At 38.7% G+C, this 17,673-nt stretch overlaps 1 protein-coding gene across 2 annotated transcripts in view; it reads left to right on the top strand.

The window, feature by feature from the left end:
* LOC131076408 (transcription factor RF2b) overlaps positions 1-17,057 on the top strand; it is a 76,620-nt gene extending 59,563 nt beyond the window's left edge. For both annotated transcript variants that reach the window (XM_058013573.2, XM_058013574.2), the window contains one exon: positions 15,865-17,057. In XM_058013573.2, coding sequence (XP_057869556.2) covers positions 15,865-16,217 — 353 coding nt within the window. In that variant the 3' untranslated portion in view covers positions 16,218-17,057. The remainder of the gene's footprint in view (positions 1-15,864) is intronic.
* The last annotated feature ends 616 nt before the right edge of the window (positions 17,058-17,673 follow it).

The following is a 17,673-nucleotide window of genomic DNA, read 5'->3' as shown; positions in this document are numbered from 1 at the left end:
AAATAAATTTAAATGGTTTTATACATAAATCTAGGTTAGGACAAAAAAGGGAGAGATTTGAACACCCAGTCACCCCAAACTTTGTTCATAAAGTCATGTTTAACTTGCTTAAGCAGTTTTTTTGGCGAGTGTTTAATTTTGAAGAAAATAATCTCCTAACATTGTTTGGTTGTCTCGATTTAGGGATTCACGTACCAGGTTGGGGTTTTGTTGACGTGTATTTTGTACACAATCATACACAGAATAAAATACCCAAAGGCATCTTATCCTCTCTTGAATAAAGTCTCTAACTGCTGAAGATATCGCAAGAAGGATCAGTTAGGGTGACTCCAATGTTCTTGTAAGTAGGGTCTCTACGTGTGGATAAGCACCAGTGGTCGTTGTGATTGCTGTGTCATCAAGGGGCCTTACGTTTCCGAAGAATTTTCTAAACTAAACAAGCTCTCAAAAAATATCAAAGGGCAGGGTTTGCAAGAGATCTAATCTAGTCTAACCCTAAGAATAACTCCATGTAGACGAGACTTGGCGAGATTCTACCAACTTCAATATTGCCATAAATTAACAACTCAATTGAAATTGATGCGATCTTCTAAGGTAACAAATGATTTTTCAATACATCAAGTATCAAGGACACTATCACGAAGGTACATATCCGAGATACAACAACGATTGAAGGTTTAAGCGATTCAAATATCTCCAGTCGACCACGCAAGGCGTTCCTACAATCAGCAAGAAGCTAGTGGTTTGGAAAACGAATCCTACCAAAGATCAAGTCCAACACTTTGTCCTTCGAATTAACACACTACTTTGATTGAGAATGATTCAAGAAAATGAACAACCATGAAGATAACCACGAGAATTGCAATAAAACACCATAACTTCAATATTTTATTGATCTCAAAGCCATCATGTACAACAATTGTTTGAAATTCTTCCCTCAAAGCTCAATCTTGCTACAAAAACAACTTGCTTCTAATCTCTCTAATTTCTCCTTAATCTCTAATTTTTCTAGTTCTAGTTACAAAATGAAAAGAAATGAGGGTATATATAGCATCCTCAATTACAATGAACGGTCCAGATCGAAAGAAGATCAATGGCCAAGATTATGACACCTAAACCCTAATTAGGGTTTATTACAAATAGCCCCCTTTTATTGCACAATATTAAATGCATAGCCAAATGTTAAATTTGGCATGAAAATCTAGGAGACATAGACCAATGACAATTAAGGTGCCATGTCATCTATAACAACCTCTCATCTAGAATCCTATTCCCTTTCCAATGCTCCTTTTTAGCATATGCAATGAATCTAGACATGATTCCTTCGATCCTAGCAATGGGAATCTCGGGAAGATTCTTCATTCTTTCTTCCAAGTGGATGACCTGATCAAATGCCTGGAGAAGAGCAGCGTCCCAACCAGGTTCAAGTTCCTTAGTCTTCTCAATCAGGAGCATGGTAGCAAACATCCGGTCCCGTTGCTCATCTGTGATAACATTAGCATCCTTGCAAAAGATGACTTTGACTTTATCCTCCAATTCCTGCAAATCCACATCTGTCTCAACTTCGATCCTCCTGCCAAGAATGGTACGTAGTACCTCAAATACTCTGTCCTGGATCGGGTGGATAACCTCCTCAACATGATTGCACCTAGTACTGATGTCCTCGAAGAGAACTTCCTTCATCTGGAGTAAGGTTGACCACTGAAGCAAACTATGAGGTCCTCCATCCATTATCTTTTCCTGTGCCAGGACCTTCCTTGATGTTTGTCTGATTACTTGCAAGACAGGAATGATAACATCCTTAGTATGAGCAAAAGCAGCTACAGTTATCATCAAGTTGTGGATGACCTCAAGAACCTGGATAGCCCTATGAATGGTCTGCATCATCCTTGTTGCAAATTCAATAGCAACTGTATGGGATTTGTCAATCCATGAGCTCATAAGCTGGACTAAACTCCTGACTCTCTTTGCCTCACCAATTGATTGAAGGGGAAGTGCCTGTGTAGGGGATACTGCTGGATCCTGACGTCCCAAAGGTTGATTGAGATGGCTGAAGTATGTTCTCCATGCACCGACCTCCCTCTCAAGCTTTCTATTTTTCTCCATTTCTTCCCTAAGCTTATCTTTCAATGCCTCAAATGAATCGGTGGCATCATCTAGTGTCTGCTCGGCTGTGAGTGGACCAAGCGCAAATGTCTCTACATCATATTCTTCTGCAAGGATCTCACCTTCATACTTGTCCACGGCCGGTGTAGCTATCTGCAATATTCTGGATCCAGTCCCATCTCTAATCATCTTGGACATCTTAGTAGCCTTCCTCTTCTCTGTCACTTCCTGGGAATGTCCAACAAGACTCTCTAAATCAATCACATTGTCCTCATCCTCGACCACAATTACCTTCGTTAATCGTTCCTTTAACTAATCTGGGATGGCAGATCTTGTTTCTTTAACCTGAATCTCCTTAGGCAATTCTTCTTTTCTGGGAGGAGATGTCACTTCGTTATCTTCCCTATCTTCATGCAACTCATTATCTTGGAGAGATCCACCTGGTGACCTTCGTGGTGCCTGTCCTTCTTTATCATTCTGTACCATTGATTCCATGGATTCCTCCATCTCAAATGTCCTCTTCTCCTGTCGAGAAGATGTGCCGGATGAACGATCTCGGTTGGCCTCTTGCTTCTTCTTGGAGGATTCCCTTTTCTCAGGTCTTTCTTTCCTCTTCGAGCCTCTAGGATGGAGATTGCCTTCACTTGCGCTTCGAAGGTTGCCTTCACTTGTATTTCTGTGATTAGGATTACCTTCGCTTACACTTGCCCCACCTTCAACTGGTCTCTCCTCCAAGGTGAAAGTCATAGCTATGCCCTGTTCTCTCAACTTTTGATGCTGCACATCAACCCATCTGCGAGTACAAGACAAGACTGGAGCCATCAAGGCATCTAGATCCACAACCTCGGGTTCATTCCAATCTAGCTTCACTGATTTGCTTTCTCGATCATAAGATGATTGAAGATGCCTGCCACTGTCCTGAGCTTGGTCGGCCACTCTGTAAATCTTGCATTTCCTGATGAAATCTAAAGGCAATCTAGAATGCATCTTTCTTTTCACTTCAAGATCATCTAAGAGATTCATCATAAAATCTTCTATTTGAAACTCATGCTTATATTTCCTACCGACTGTCTCTTCTATATATCCATGTGGATCAAAGCTCTCTCTCAAGGTAAAGGATGAAAATGAATACAAAGCTAACTCCTTCTCTGCATCATCCATGGCTAGAGCATTAGGACATACCTCAACTGAATTTCCTAATATGATAGGTAGAGGAACTCCATTTCCATGTCTGTGTCTGAATGCCTTCGCATAAGCTGCCAACTGTCTAGTTACTTCAAGTAACACTATTCTGTCTGTCGGATATCTCGGCAACATGTATGGAGGTGAAGGACATCCATGAACTCTAATATAAGTAAATTTCGGAAATTGGATGAACCAAGCACCGTACCTCTTTACTAGCTCTTGTGCATCCTGTGATAGCCTATTGTGAATCCCGCCTTGCAATGTCCTGGTGATGTTCATCGTGAAGGTATCATTAACTAACTTGTAGTTGCTTCCTGGAGGATGATGCAAATGAACATAGGAATCACAAACTCTGACCTCACCGGGTCCTCTTCCAATCACTCCTCTGTGAGGTAGTCCTGCATATTCAAAGCTCCTGATCAAGGCATATACGACGTATGAACTCATGTGGAATGACTTGGTAGCCTTCAGTCTCCTTAACTGTACGTCCAAGCAATGGCTAATCATTCTAGCCCAATGAATTGTTCCTTTTCCCTGAACTATCACTTGGATGAAGTAAAACATCCACTTCTCGAAATAGAAGGCTTGAGGGGCTCCTGTGACTCGGTTGAGCATTGTTATCAAATCTCTGTACTCCTCCTGGAAATCGATCCTATGTGGTGTGTTCGGGATCTTGCTCAGGTGAGGACGACTCTTAAGTAACCAATTCTTATTGATGATGCTTAAGCAAGCATCTGGATCATCTTCGTACATGGACTTGGCTCCTTCTAAGCTTTTATAAATCATATCTTTATGTTCTGGTAAGTGAAGAGCTTCACTTATAGCCTCCTCTGAAAGATAAGCAAAAGTGTCTCCCTCCTTGGACACGATCGTTCTGGACTGAGGATCATAATGGTGAGCACACTCGATCATCAACTCATGGCACTGGACTGCTGGAGGGAAGCCGGCCGCCTTAATGATGCCACTTTCAATCATCCTCCTGGCGACAGGTGATGGCTTGCCAATATAAGGGGACCTCTCGAAACTTCTTCGTACTGAAGTTGCCCAAGTTGGTATCTCCAATGTTGCTCCACTTAGACACGATCTTGGTCTCCAGTTCTTCGTTCTTTTGATCTTCCTTCATGAGAGCTGGACGACTGGTGGATGCTCCCACCTTCGGGGTCGCCATCGTAATACCTACATAGCATTTCATAATAAGTAATAGATTTTGCAATGTATAAACATAGATTAGATTAGAGATTGAATTTAGGAAACTTCATGATAAGTCTTTGAGTTATCATTTCCTAAAAACGATTAAGCTAATGGAATCTCAAAATTTCAAAATTCAAAATTTAAACTATGATGATCAAAATTCAAAATTAAGACAAGGGATCCTCGCCATACCTCTCTTGCGAGCTAACTCTAAAAATGCAAAATAAGGCGATTTGTCTAGACAAAAATTGGAGTTTTGAAGATTTCAACGTGATCTTCCTCAAGCGAACACCTTCCTTGGTAATTTCGCCAACCTTAGGGGTCTTCAACGTCTTGATGGCAAATTCGCTTCACTTCAAACCAAATGCGCACTCTCCTTGGATGGAATTTCGCACTTCTCCTTGTCTTCCAAATCGCATATGAAAGGATGATAAAATGATGATTTAAAATGAGATATCACACCCCCTTTTATAGGCGCTCACCTCCTCAATCCCCATAGGCCGACTTTTGCAAATAAATAGATTTTAAATAAAAAGAGGAGGTCGACTTTTACAAAATATAGAAAATAAAACCCAAGCGCTCCAATTTATTTTTTATTTAAAATTAATAATTAATTAAAAATGCCTTCGTAATTAATTAATTCGATCTTTTAAAGGCAAAAATAATTAATTAAATGTTTTGCGCAATTTTTTAAATGCTAATTTTAATTGGATATTTCAAATTTCATCGATTTTTAGCATTTAATATAATTCAAACTTCATTGGCGCCAAAACATGAGAGAGGTAAGGGTACAAACCATATCGCTCTAGTCCCTGACTGAGGGACAGGAGCGAACTTCATTTCCTAGCTCAAATTTGCGATTTTTAAATATTCACTCCTTGTTTGTTACCTTTCAAATGACGATTTCAACCTTGTGTAACTTCGCCTTGCTATCGTTTTTTGAAGGAAATGACTAGTTTAATGAATATCGCCTTGGTCCTTGACTGAAGGACAGGAGCGATTTTGCATCTTTGCTCAAATTGATCACCTTTTGACGTTTGATTCCTTGTCCATCATCCTTCCAAAGACATATTCGATCTTGTGAAACTTTGCCTTGGCGTGGTCTAGGAAGAAAAAGATTGATTTCATGAATATCGCCCTAGTCCTTGACTGAAGGACAGGAGCGAACTTTGGTCTATAGTGCAAATCCTCCATCATATCGACTTGCAATTGCCTTCGAAGTATAAAATGGTGTTCCTTACTCCCTTTTGAACGTATGAAATGGGATTGATATTCAAAATTTAAGCATACTTAGAGATTTCGCTCTGGTCCCTAGGAGAGGGGCAGGAGCGAACTTAGGTGATTTCATCATATTAGGCGGTCTTTGCAACTTCATTCTTCGTCGAGGCGTTCCAAACATCATTGCCTCCTTGTACCTTGACTTGGAGTGACTTAAACTTGGAGGGAAATGTTAGATAACCTTGATTTCGCCCTGGTCCCTGGCTGAGGGACAGGAGCGAACTTGTAGTTGTAGGCTCAATCACTTTTTGCCAATGCTTAAAACTATCTTCAACGGACTTGTCATGCTTCCTTTCATTCACCTTTGACATGGAATTCGTTTCATTTTGGCGAGAAATTTGTCTAGGGAAGAAATCGCTCTGGTCCCTTGGTGAGGGACAGGAGCGCCTAGGACAACATAGGCCTCACTTGGCGTTTTACAATCTTCAAATTATCTTCAACGGGTTCGTTACGCCTCCTTTGCTTGCCTCAAAGTTAAAACTTACTTGATCTTTGCCTAAGTCTTGCCTTATAAGGAAATTTGCTCTGGTCCCTGAGAGAGGGACGGGAGCTACCACTAAAATTCGCCCTGGTCCCTGGGAGAGGGACAGGAGCGATTTTGCTTCTATGGTCCATTTTCCTCATGATGACATTTTCAAGTTATATTCAACTGATAAGATGTATCTCTTCTGTCCTCCCCAAATCGCGAAATCGTTCAAATGTTGCAAGGGCAAGGCAATTTTGGATTTTAAGCTTCGGTCCTTCAGTGAGGGATAGGAGCGATTTTTGCTCTTGGCACATTTCCATGTTTGCAAATTTCCTCAAATTATATTCACTGGAAAGAACATGCCTCCCCTTATCTCTTCCAATCCAAAATTCATCTTGATCCTTCAAGGACAGTAAAATTTTGAGAAACAAGCTCCGGTCCTTCAGTGAGGGACAGGAGCGAACTTTGTCCTTGAGGGCAAACGTTCAACTTTTCTTCGCAAATGACTAAGTCCTGGCGTTCCATCACGTTTATTCCATCTTTCATCACGTCCTTGATGTTTTAGCTTGATCAAAATGAAGTCAGAATGGTCCAGACAAGACATTTCGCCCTGGTCCCTGACTGAGGGACAGGAGCGATTTGCCCTAAAACCCCAAAAAATTCGCCATTTTCAAATCTCAAAATCTTCAAAGGTTTCAATTCGTGTTCAAACGCATCTCCTGGCGACCCTGCACAAGACAAATGAAACAAATTAATAACCAAGATGCCTAAAATATCACTTTCGCCCTGGTCCCTGACTGAGGGACAGGAGCGATTTTGCTTCCCTAGGCCAAAATACCATGAATTTAGAGATTTAATCACTTGACAAGGCAACAATAAGACTTTCCCAATGTCCGGAATCAATTATCAAAATTTTCAAAATTTGGTCAAAATCACTCAAACAAAATCTCAAAATTCCATCACTAACACTTTTAGGCAAAATTTGGATTTGCATTCAAAATTCCGACTAATCCTAGACCAACCCACTCAACCTCTGACGAATTTACCCCACTTCAAAATTGCATCCTATGAGAGGAAGCTCAACAATCTCTCAAAATTGGACTGGACTCTGGCTTAAAAATCATCAAAACGGAAACCCTAAGGCTTGACCCTAATCCAGACGACTGACTCACTAACCCAAAACCCTAAAAGCAGAGAGAGAAACAGGCAAAACCGAGCAAAAAGAGGGGGTCCCCATTTTAATGGGGCGATGTGTGAAATGGTCACAACAGGTTTCAAAGAAATTTATAATCACACGTAATACATTATATAATGGGAATTCTTAAAGAAGATGTGCTATATTTTCAATCCCTTTTAGGTCACATGATTTACAAATTCTTCTTTCTAAAGGTGTTTATGGGGTTGTCCGTTCATTGGTAATACTATATAGGTTATATGAGGGAGTTCTTAGCTTTGCATTTATTATTTACTTTTTGAATTTTATCATATTATATAGGTAAGGACAAATGTTCATGTTTTGGGTTGATAATATTTTTAGTCCAAGGGAATAGTGATGATCCAAATCATATCATGATAACCATCGGAGGATGTCTTGACGTGTTTTTTATGACTATGTCGAACACAAAATAAAGTTGCCTAACGGTCACTTCACTCTCTCTTGATCAAAGTGCGATTGTCTGCTAAGATTGCAGGAAGATCAGACAATCGACTCCAAGGTTCCTTTATGCTACGGACGTGACTCAGTTGGCTAATGTGATTGCTGGTAATCCAAGGGGCCTTACGTTTGCATCGTTCTTTCACTTCTTTGTTGTGGCTGGAACTCCATCGTCGGATATGGCAATTCTGCGATGCTGCTGCTTCAAACGGACTAAAACAAACTGAAAGTAAAAGGGAAAGGGTTTAGAAGGATCTAAATCTACTCCTAAGGGCAGTGATAACAATGAATAGTGCTTTGGTGGACAAATTCCAAATAAACCAAGCTCTGCTTCGCCAAGCTTAACTACAACTCCGCAAGAACCGGTGCAATCTTCTGGGGATGCTAGAGGAATTTCAAATCGAGAAAGTACATTTGAATACCCAAAAAACGACGCAGTCCAAACGACTATCCACAATCGAACTTAGCACAAATTTAGGGGGCTCAGACTAACTTTACACTACAAATTACAATCAGCAAGATGCAAAAAGTATGAACTATGGAAATTCATCAGACACCATTACATTCTCCATTGAAATCAAAGCGCTTTACTATTTCTTATCTAAGTGAGGAAGGTGAAACCATGCACGTCTTGAAAAAATAACTTAAGCGGACACCATCAAAGAACAATGTTTCACTGTTATTATCTCAAAACCTATCGCAACAATTTCATACAAAGCTCCCTCCTTTACAAATGAGGGGGTCACCCCTTTATATAGGCCTCAGGCCATGCAAACCCTAATTAGGGTTCACCCCAAAAGATTCCCACTCAAGGTGCAACAAGGTGGTAATCGGTAATTAACAACCCATCATGCCCATATACAATTAATTACAATCCTGCTAGAAATGGCGCCCATAAAGCATTAATTAACCATTACATTCAAAAAGTGGCCACTATGCAATGAATGTGCCCTCATGCAAAAATTGCCCATGATGCCATAAATGCACCATCATCTCCTGAACGTGACGACCGTATGCAGAAGGAATTTGCCATAATGTCATAAATGTGACGGCTGCATGCAAAGAGATGCTTCATTAATTCAACGTCTGTTGACTTGACTGCCACTTGGTGGAAAAAACCCTGGATACAAAAAAAACTTCAAGAGGGAGAATCTCTGACTCTAGAAGTATTTTCTTGAAGTTTTTGAACTTGCCTTGCTCTGGAAAAGATTTTCAATGATTTTTCAATATCTCCTATTTTTTTAGGAATTTTGCAGAAATTAGGGTTTCAAGTCCAGGAGGAAGAGAATTTTCCTACGAATCCAAATCTGTAAAACTTTTGAAATTTGGATGTGATTCGATGCCCGCGAATGGATTTTTCAAATTTTTCCTTGGGGGGGAATTTCTTGTTTAGTTCATCGCTGATTCCTTCCTTGCCTTAGAAATTTTATCTTCAATTCATCCGATGTGATTTCTTGTTGTGGAGGAATTCTCCTTTGGAAAGAAATTTGTTCCTTACCCTGAGGAAGGAAATTCTTCATACCTTAGCCAATTTTCATGATTTCCAAGAACTATGTCCTGAAGGAAGAAATTTCAAACACTTAGTCAAATTTTCACCTTTCTTGGAATTTCTTCTTCTTGGGTGCAATTCTTCTCCGATGAAGGAATTTATCTCTTTGTGCATTGTCCATGAGAAGATCATTCTAGCGCATTCCTGTTTTCCTAGGCGACATTTTACACTTGGTGGGGAATTCTTTCAATTCCATGGATTCCTTGCATCCCTCTATTCGGCGCTCCTTCTCTCACTTGGGTGCTGAAATGCCTTGGTTAAGGACTCTTGCAATTTGCCTGTTTCTCCATGCACTCTTCATTCTGGCGCCCTCCACAAGGCTGGGGCGGAAATTCCTCTTGAGGAAGGAATTCATTGTTTTGTGAATTGTCCATGTCTTCTTTTCAACATCCCTATTTTTTAGGGATCCTCCTAAATTTTAGGAGCTAGGTTCATTGGATGGAGAATTTTGCCACGATTCCAAATCTATAACAATTTCCTCATTCCGGCGAGATTCAGTGTCTAAATATAGCAAATTCAAAAATTTGCCCGAGGGGAATTTTACTTTCTATTCCACCTTGACCCCTTGGATTCCATGCCTTACGCAAAATTTCAACTTTTTAGCTTGAGCGTTGAATTCACCATGCCTTGGAATTTTCATTTTTTTACACATTCCATGGAATGTCCATTTTGGCGCCCAACTGCGTCCTTGGGCGGAATTTTCACTGGAGGAAGGATTCATGGAATTGTCCTTCTCTCCTTGGGCATGCCACTTTGGCGTCCATCTGCATCCTTGGGCGGAATTTTCACTATGCCATGGATTCATGGAATTTGTCCATCTATCCTTGCCTAACCCATTTTGGCGCCCAACTGCATCCTTGGGCGGAATTTTCACCATGCCATGGATTCATGGAATTTGTCCATCTATCCTTGCCTGACCCATTTTGGCGCCCAACTGCATCCTTGGGCGGAATTTTCACTATGCCATGGATTCATGGAATTTGTCTGCTTATCCTTGCCTCCTCCATTTTGGCGCTCAAGTCCACATCTGGGCGGATTTTCTCATGGGCCAAGGATTCATGAAATTTGTCCGCTTATCCTTGCCTCCCCCATTCTGGCGTCCAAATCCACATCTGGGCAGAATTTTCACTATGTGAAGGATTCATGTAATTTTTTGTGAATCCTTGAGACCCTCATTTTGGCACCCAATCATTTCCTTGGGTGGAATTCTTCATGCATGGAGGATTTTGATGCTTTTCACAAGTTCTAGGCTCTTCGTCAGGATATATATATATATATATATATATATATATATGAAATATAACATTTAAGTATAAGTTCTTATACTTTAAGTTATATTTCATATATATTGTCAGGATGTTTGAGAGTGGTTTCAGGTCCATAGGAATCATAATGCAAATTCTGGATTTTGGAAGATCTTTCAAGTTTTCAGACTTAGTCAAATTTCAGGCCATTTTCATATCAGGATGACATTGGTGGATTGATGTGAATTTCTGGAATTGAATGATTTTGCATGCTTTCCTCTTCTGGAATATGAGCTCCTAACTTAACCATTTTTTGATCCAACTTGTCTGCCTTCTGACTCTTCCGGATTTAGAAATGGTCTTCAGGAACGTTTAGTCTTCAGCGCCTTCAGAGATATTCAGCTTTCAGTGTTTTCCTGTGAAGATCTTGCCAAAAATAGATTTTCCCAAATAGTAAGTGTTTCAAAATGTCAAGGTTTGGGCAAAATAGGTCAGAAAAGCACTTACTAAAAATAGTAAGTTTGATTTTTGGCAAAATGACGACATTCTGGGACTCAATAAAATCCCTAAAAAATAGGAACTTTCTAAAAATAGAAAGTTGCTATGTTCTGGCCCAAATTTTACTGGGAGGTTCCTAGAAGGGTTCTAATTCGAGTCGTATGTTCAGTTTTCCAAAACCCTAACAAAAACCCCTCAAATCTAGGACAAAAGGCAAAAAAACCCCCAAAAAGGACAAAACAGGCCCTTGATTTCACCAAACTCGCTCAAACGAAAAGCAAATTAAACCCAAATGACCCTCGAACACTTGCAAAGTAGGGAGACTGACGAGACTGCTGCGAAAAGACCCCAAAAACGCAAGCCAAAAGACCGGGAGGGCCTAAAAAGTAGGGGGTCCCCATTTGGAATGGGGCGATGTGTGAAAACGTCACAACAGGATGTTTCCCCATGAGAATGCTTACCTTCATAGGGAATGCAACATAATCTTGACCATCAAATTCCTTGGGTTGGGTAGGCATTCACGATAAACCTATATTGTAATCCAAGGGGACTTACGTTGAATACTTGAATGTTTTGGATGTAGCTGGAACTTAGATTCTAACTTCTTGCTTGGAAAATAAAAGAGCAAAAGAGATGGTTTAGGGAGTTTAATCTAATTCTAAGAATGCAAGAGACAATGAACAATTAGGTGAGCTTCAACTAAGCTTCGCTTTGCCATCAACAAACAACTCTACAAAGTTAATGGGATCTCCTAAGGTAGGCACATGATGTTCAAATCACTATCAACAACAAAGACACCATTGAGGCAATGCATATCAAAGTGTGAATAGCAATTGAAGTAAAACTCATTAAGAATTCCAGTTGACCACACAAGGCAAACTTACAATCAGCAAATCACTAGTGGTATGGATATATGAATTTCATCATTAATCATTCACAATTCCTTTTATTCATCTAATCAACATGAAAACATATGATAAGTAGAAACCATGTAACTTGCTGAAATAACACATTTCACCATATCTTCAATGAAAAGAGTATATCCATTTACAAGCCTTAACAACAATTTCTTCTCCTCCTACTCTATTCTAACTGCTTGCTATCTAATATCTATCAACTATTCACTATTGTTGAACTATTAACTATTCTTAAATTATTAACCTTTACAAATGAAAGAGAGAGAAGCCTTTATAGTGCTCCGTTTACAAATGAATGGCTTGAATTAAATCCATATCAATGGCCAAGATTAGGGTTTGTTAGAACAAACTCTTCTTAGCCAATGAGAAAACTACACTTAGGTTCAATATTGAATGTGAGGATAGGTACATAAAATAATATCTAATGAAATGACATGTGTCACTTGTTCCACCATGAGATGAATCAAGTTTATTGAACTTAGACTTGCTGATGTGGAAGCAACTTCATTGGCTTGAATATGGATAGGATGCCACCTCAGCTTCTTCTGAAATTATCTCCATCCCTTGAATGTCTCAATGCTTAAAGTCATGAAGGTGCAAGGGGCATATGTTGACTTCCTCTTAGTCTTGAATCTCGATACCCCTTTTACTTTGAGAGGTAATGAAAGCTTTCAACCTCTTGATATGATTGAAATTCTCCTCTCTATGTAGCAATCCGCTTCGCGTTTTTTTCTTGAACCTGTCGATCTCCCTTACATTGTGAAGTTCTTTTATCACCTGAAATTTGACTTAGATCCTTTTACAATATTGAGTCCCCGAACATCTTGATGTTGTCTTTCCTCATATCAAAACCTGAAAAACAAATACATTTTAAATCAAAATGCAATCATAATTATTAATATTTAACACTTCGTAATTCTCAAATCTGAAAATAAGACTTTAGGTTCGGAAATGTGGATGGTTTCAGATCTGGAAAATTGAACTTAGAATGAAAGCTACAGGTCTGGAGTTAATGGTGAAATCTAGTTAAATCTGAATGTATATTTTCCTCACACAATTTTGTACTCAATTTTTTCCCAATCTGCACCTGTCAAATTTCAATTTCAGATTGCTTATAACTTTCAATGAATGCTGGTAATTGCTTCTAACTGTTGAAGAAATCAACTGCTAATTACAGTGTTTTTACTCCTTTTGCTTTCCATGTCATAATCACCAACCTCTTCTGTTTGATCTGCTCCTTAAATTGCTTTGAAATGAATTTGCTGATTATTTGAATGATGCCTTTACTAAGGTAGAAGACTTATCTTATATATGCGTTGATGTGAGGAGTTGTGCCTCTTTACCTTGTACGCCGACTTGCTTTTTGAAATGTTTGTTTTTATTTTTTAAATTTATGTTTGTTTTTATTTTTTAAATTTACTTTCAAACTTCCTTTGCACCGATTCTTAATAATGAGGGCCCACTTTATTTTGAAATGAATTTGTTTTATTTTATTACTTTATATTTCACCTATCACCTTTTTAAATGAAATACTACTTCTTAGTGGGCCCCTCTTATCCTTGCTGGTGCTAACTTTTCTTTATGCTTTATCTGGTGCTTTGAATAAAGTATGACCAACTTTATTTTTTTTTAAACAAAATATTTCTTTGTTAAGGTGTGGGCCCTCCATCCTAGCTGGCATTGACAACAGCTACATGCTTTAGGTTTGAAGGAGCACATGCTGCGTGGAAGACTTGGGAGGGATGTGGAGTAAGGGAGATGTGCCGCGGTATAGAGGAAGGGAGGTTGGTCGGTGGGGAGTATAGAAAGAAAGAAAGAAATTTATTTTAATGTTCATGAGATTTAACATTGTATATGGGACAGCACATCAGATCTAATCGATTTCTGCAAATCTGCCCGCTTTCTGTGTAAAATGCTGACAAGTGGCCCCAACCTTTCGACAAAATCTTCGCTGAAAAAATCATACCAAGATCCCTCAGTCAATAACTTATTATACTCGTCCCTAACATCTTTGAAGGCATCGCACTCTAAAATGAAGTGTTTTTCGGTTTCAACTTTCCCAGATGTGCAAAAAATACACTCTTTCCTCCCAAATTTGTTTTGGTAGGCGAGGGATGAAGGATATTGGAGTGTACATGCCGCAGTGAAGAGGAAGGGAGGAAGGAAGGAAGGAAGGTAGGAAAGTGCCGGGGGTAGAGGGTAGGTAAGTAGGTAGTGGTAAGGAGTTAGGGAATGTGGGGAGTTGGGAAATGGAGGGAGGGTAGGGTTAGGCTAAATATAAGGTGGTTTTTGATAGGATGTAGGTTAAGAAAAAGGTAATTAGGGAATAAAGGTGGGAAATGAGAATGGTTAGGTGGGTAAGGAGATAGTGGTAGGGGTAGTGAATTAAATCTAGGATATGTTTGTGGGGGGTTTTGGGTGGGGGTGTAAGGGTTTGTTAGGATGAGATGTAGGTAGTGGTAGGAGTAGGTTAGAATGTAGGATGAAAGTCGGAAGGTATAAGGTAGTGAGGGATGGGAGGTAAAAAGGTTAAGGGATGGGATGGAGGTTATGTAGGTGAAGTGGGTTAGGAAGGGATGGAGGGCTAGGTAGGTGAGGTGGAAAGGTATGTTTAGGGTGAAGGTGATGAAAGATAAGGGAGGTATAAGGGATAGGTTAAGGTGAAGGTAGGTGAAGGTGAAGGTGAAGGTGAAGGTGAAGGGTATATGGAGGTGAATGGAATAGTTAAGGGGTGATGAAGAAAGGAAGGAAGGATGGAAGGATGGGGAGGCGGACTCCCTCTCGTGAAGCAACTGATATTCCAAGTTTCGCTTTTTTACACATCCCTTATCTTTCAGTTATCATTATACATTGAAATACATATTTGCTTGAGGATTATTCAATTACTCCTGACCTTCATCATGGAATTCATACTTGGACTCGATCTAGAAATTGCATTGCATCCTCTCAAGTAAGAGGTTAAAAGCTCCAAAAGTATTGCTAAGCTAGGAAAATAAACTAAGACAACTACTCTAGAAAGCAAAAAAGTAAGGCTCCCCATTTACAATGGGACGATGTGTGAAAATGTCACAACAGATACAAGCTTTAAACATTTCTTTCTTATATCATAGGCTCACAACTAACAGTGCAAATGGGAGGAAAGATTAAAATTTGTTTAAAGAACAGACTAACTTTTCCATTCAGTTTAGGTTAATTATATTGGGATGAAACATTTATATATCGAAACTATATGGTTATTCATTACTTCAGAAACCCGTAGTAATTCAGGTGTGACTCTCTCTGTGTTTATTGAAATATCTTTTTTGAATTTAGCTGAGAATAATGCTGTTCAATATCTTATTTTTAACCCAAGTGCTGGATATCTATAGCTTAAATGTAGATGTGCTGGATATTCAAATTTGAATTTGGCTTCTTTATGTACTTCTGAATCTTATTGACACTACTTGAGCCAGTTACAAATCAAAGCATCCAGAAGAGCTACTGTGTGAGCATTATTTTTGTATAGAATAATATTATATATACACTTAGATGTATATTTTGTGTGACTTACTATTTGTAGAATTACTTTCTGTCGTATTTGTTGGTTTGATAATATCTGGGTTAGGAGATTATTTGCATGTAGAGATTTCTGAGATCATTTTAATTTAGAGAAATCTGAACCATAAGATATTTGGGCATGGTAAATATAGACGAACAAGATGATATATTTTGTAACAAGCATTCTTATGGTTAAATTTTCCAAGTGATTGAAGCGAAATGTTTTTGTTGGTGCACAGCTTTGAATGAGGCATTAAAGGATGAAGTACAACGACTAAAGATGGCCACTGGTCAATTTGTCCCAAGTATTTCAAATCCTTTCAATGGGGACGTGCAGCAAGTACCACTTGATCAGTTAGTCTTCTCTTTCCCCCGGCAAGCACACAACCTAACTGCTCAACAATTTCAACAACTTAAGCTATCTCGGTCCATGTTTAACAATGAACAAAATCTGGGACAATTCCAGCCATGTTCTGATTTCCTTCAAAACGGTTCTTCTGGGATAACGCATGGACTTAGTGGAACTCAAGGTGGATATTTTGTTAAGGGCCCTTCTGTTGCCATCAGCCATACCGGTACAAGGCCTGTTTAGATTCTGCTTTAGAATTATTGGTTTGAGGTGTCACTTGTTTGAAACCTTTGCTCTTTCAATCTGTTCACCAGGCTATCTATTTTAGGCATGTCATTGGTTGCATCAGTCTTTGTTGAATCTGAAGCAGAGATTGAACAAAAGTCAAATAAAGCTTAATCACTGAAGCACACATGTTGTTTCCATTGTCTGGACGTCTTGAATTTTTTGGCATTAGTATCACAGTACACAAAGTAGCAAGCATTTTGGGTTGTTCATACTGCATGTTAGAGGATGTAAAGTCACAATTTTGCCTTTGTTTGAATTTTCTATCTGCGAGTAAAACTAGTTGTGGACTCGAGTCTGGAGGAGCTACCTTATGACAGGAGGAGAACGGACTTTTTGTAAAGAGTGTTTCTGAGGCAAAACATATGTATTCTATCTGAGTTTTTGTTGGCCTCATTTTGATGAGCGACTCAGCATTGGGTGAATTCTGATTGAAACGTGGTAAGGTGTTACCGGGTAATTATAATTTATTTTTTTGTAGCTGGAAAAACCATTATTTCTTTTCAGCTGGAAGAACTAGTTTATGAGGAACAGTTCCCAATATTTTTATTATTTGCTGATTTTGTGGGGATATCCGGCATTCTTTTAGAGGAATGCTATACTCGAAAATGTGGGTATAGTTCTGTTATTTTCTGTCCATTCTCTAAAATAGATGAAATTCTTGAGACGCCCTGCGAGGCCACTTAGGAGGTTAAGATTTTTAATAAGAGCAATTGCACCTTTAGGTGCACTGAGAGGAAATGTGAGAATCGTTTATTCAAACGCAACACATTAAATCAATTTTCTTATTTAAAATCACCATTTTTAAAGTCTTCAAATTAGATAGACAAAAAATAAACGTGTCTAATTTTTAAAAAAAAGGAATGTAGTCTTATGCTGCATTTCTTCAGCTAAGAGCTAAGGACTGAGGGGTATCATTCTCTGTCGGTCTCATCTCTTTTGATGTTGGAGCCTTACACTCAACAACAAGATTTAATACCTAACAGACTCATTTTTGTATTTTTTTATTCCTCCATTTCTAAGTTTCTTAATTAGTAATTGTTCATAAATAAAATAATAAATGATTATATCTAAAATAAGTCAGATCTAGAAAAAAACAAATAATATCATACTAATATTATTAATCAAAGCCTTCTAGAGGTAATTATTTAGGTGGTGTTTACATGCAAAATAAAATCTCTATGATTATTTGGTTGACATGTTTTCTTTCTTCTTTTAAATTATGCACCAATATGACTTTAGAAATTCATCCATTATTTTCATTATGGTTATTCAACTGAATTCTTAGTTTTGCATCTTATTGGTTTTTATGTATAGACTAAATAAGATAATGCTATGCCTATACAATCCAATGTCTTTGACTTTGTTGTACAATATATAATTGTAGTTGCTCATGTTGTTATTTATCTTACCT

The sequence above is a fragment of the Cryptomeria japonica genome, chromosome 7, assembly GCF_030272615.1.
Source record: "Cryptomeria japonica chromosome 7, Sugi_1.0, whole genome shotgun sequence".
Lineage (NCBI taxonomy): Eukaryota > Viridiplantae > Streptophyta > Pinopsida > Cupressales > Cupressaceae > Cryptomeria > Cryptomeria japonica.
Note: the sequence above shows the minus strand (reverse complement) of the source record. Positions and strands in the feature narration are given on the sequence as shown.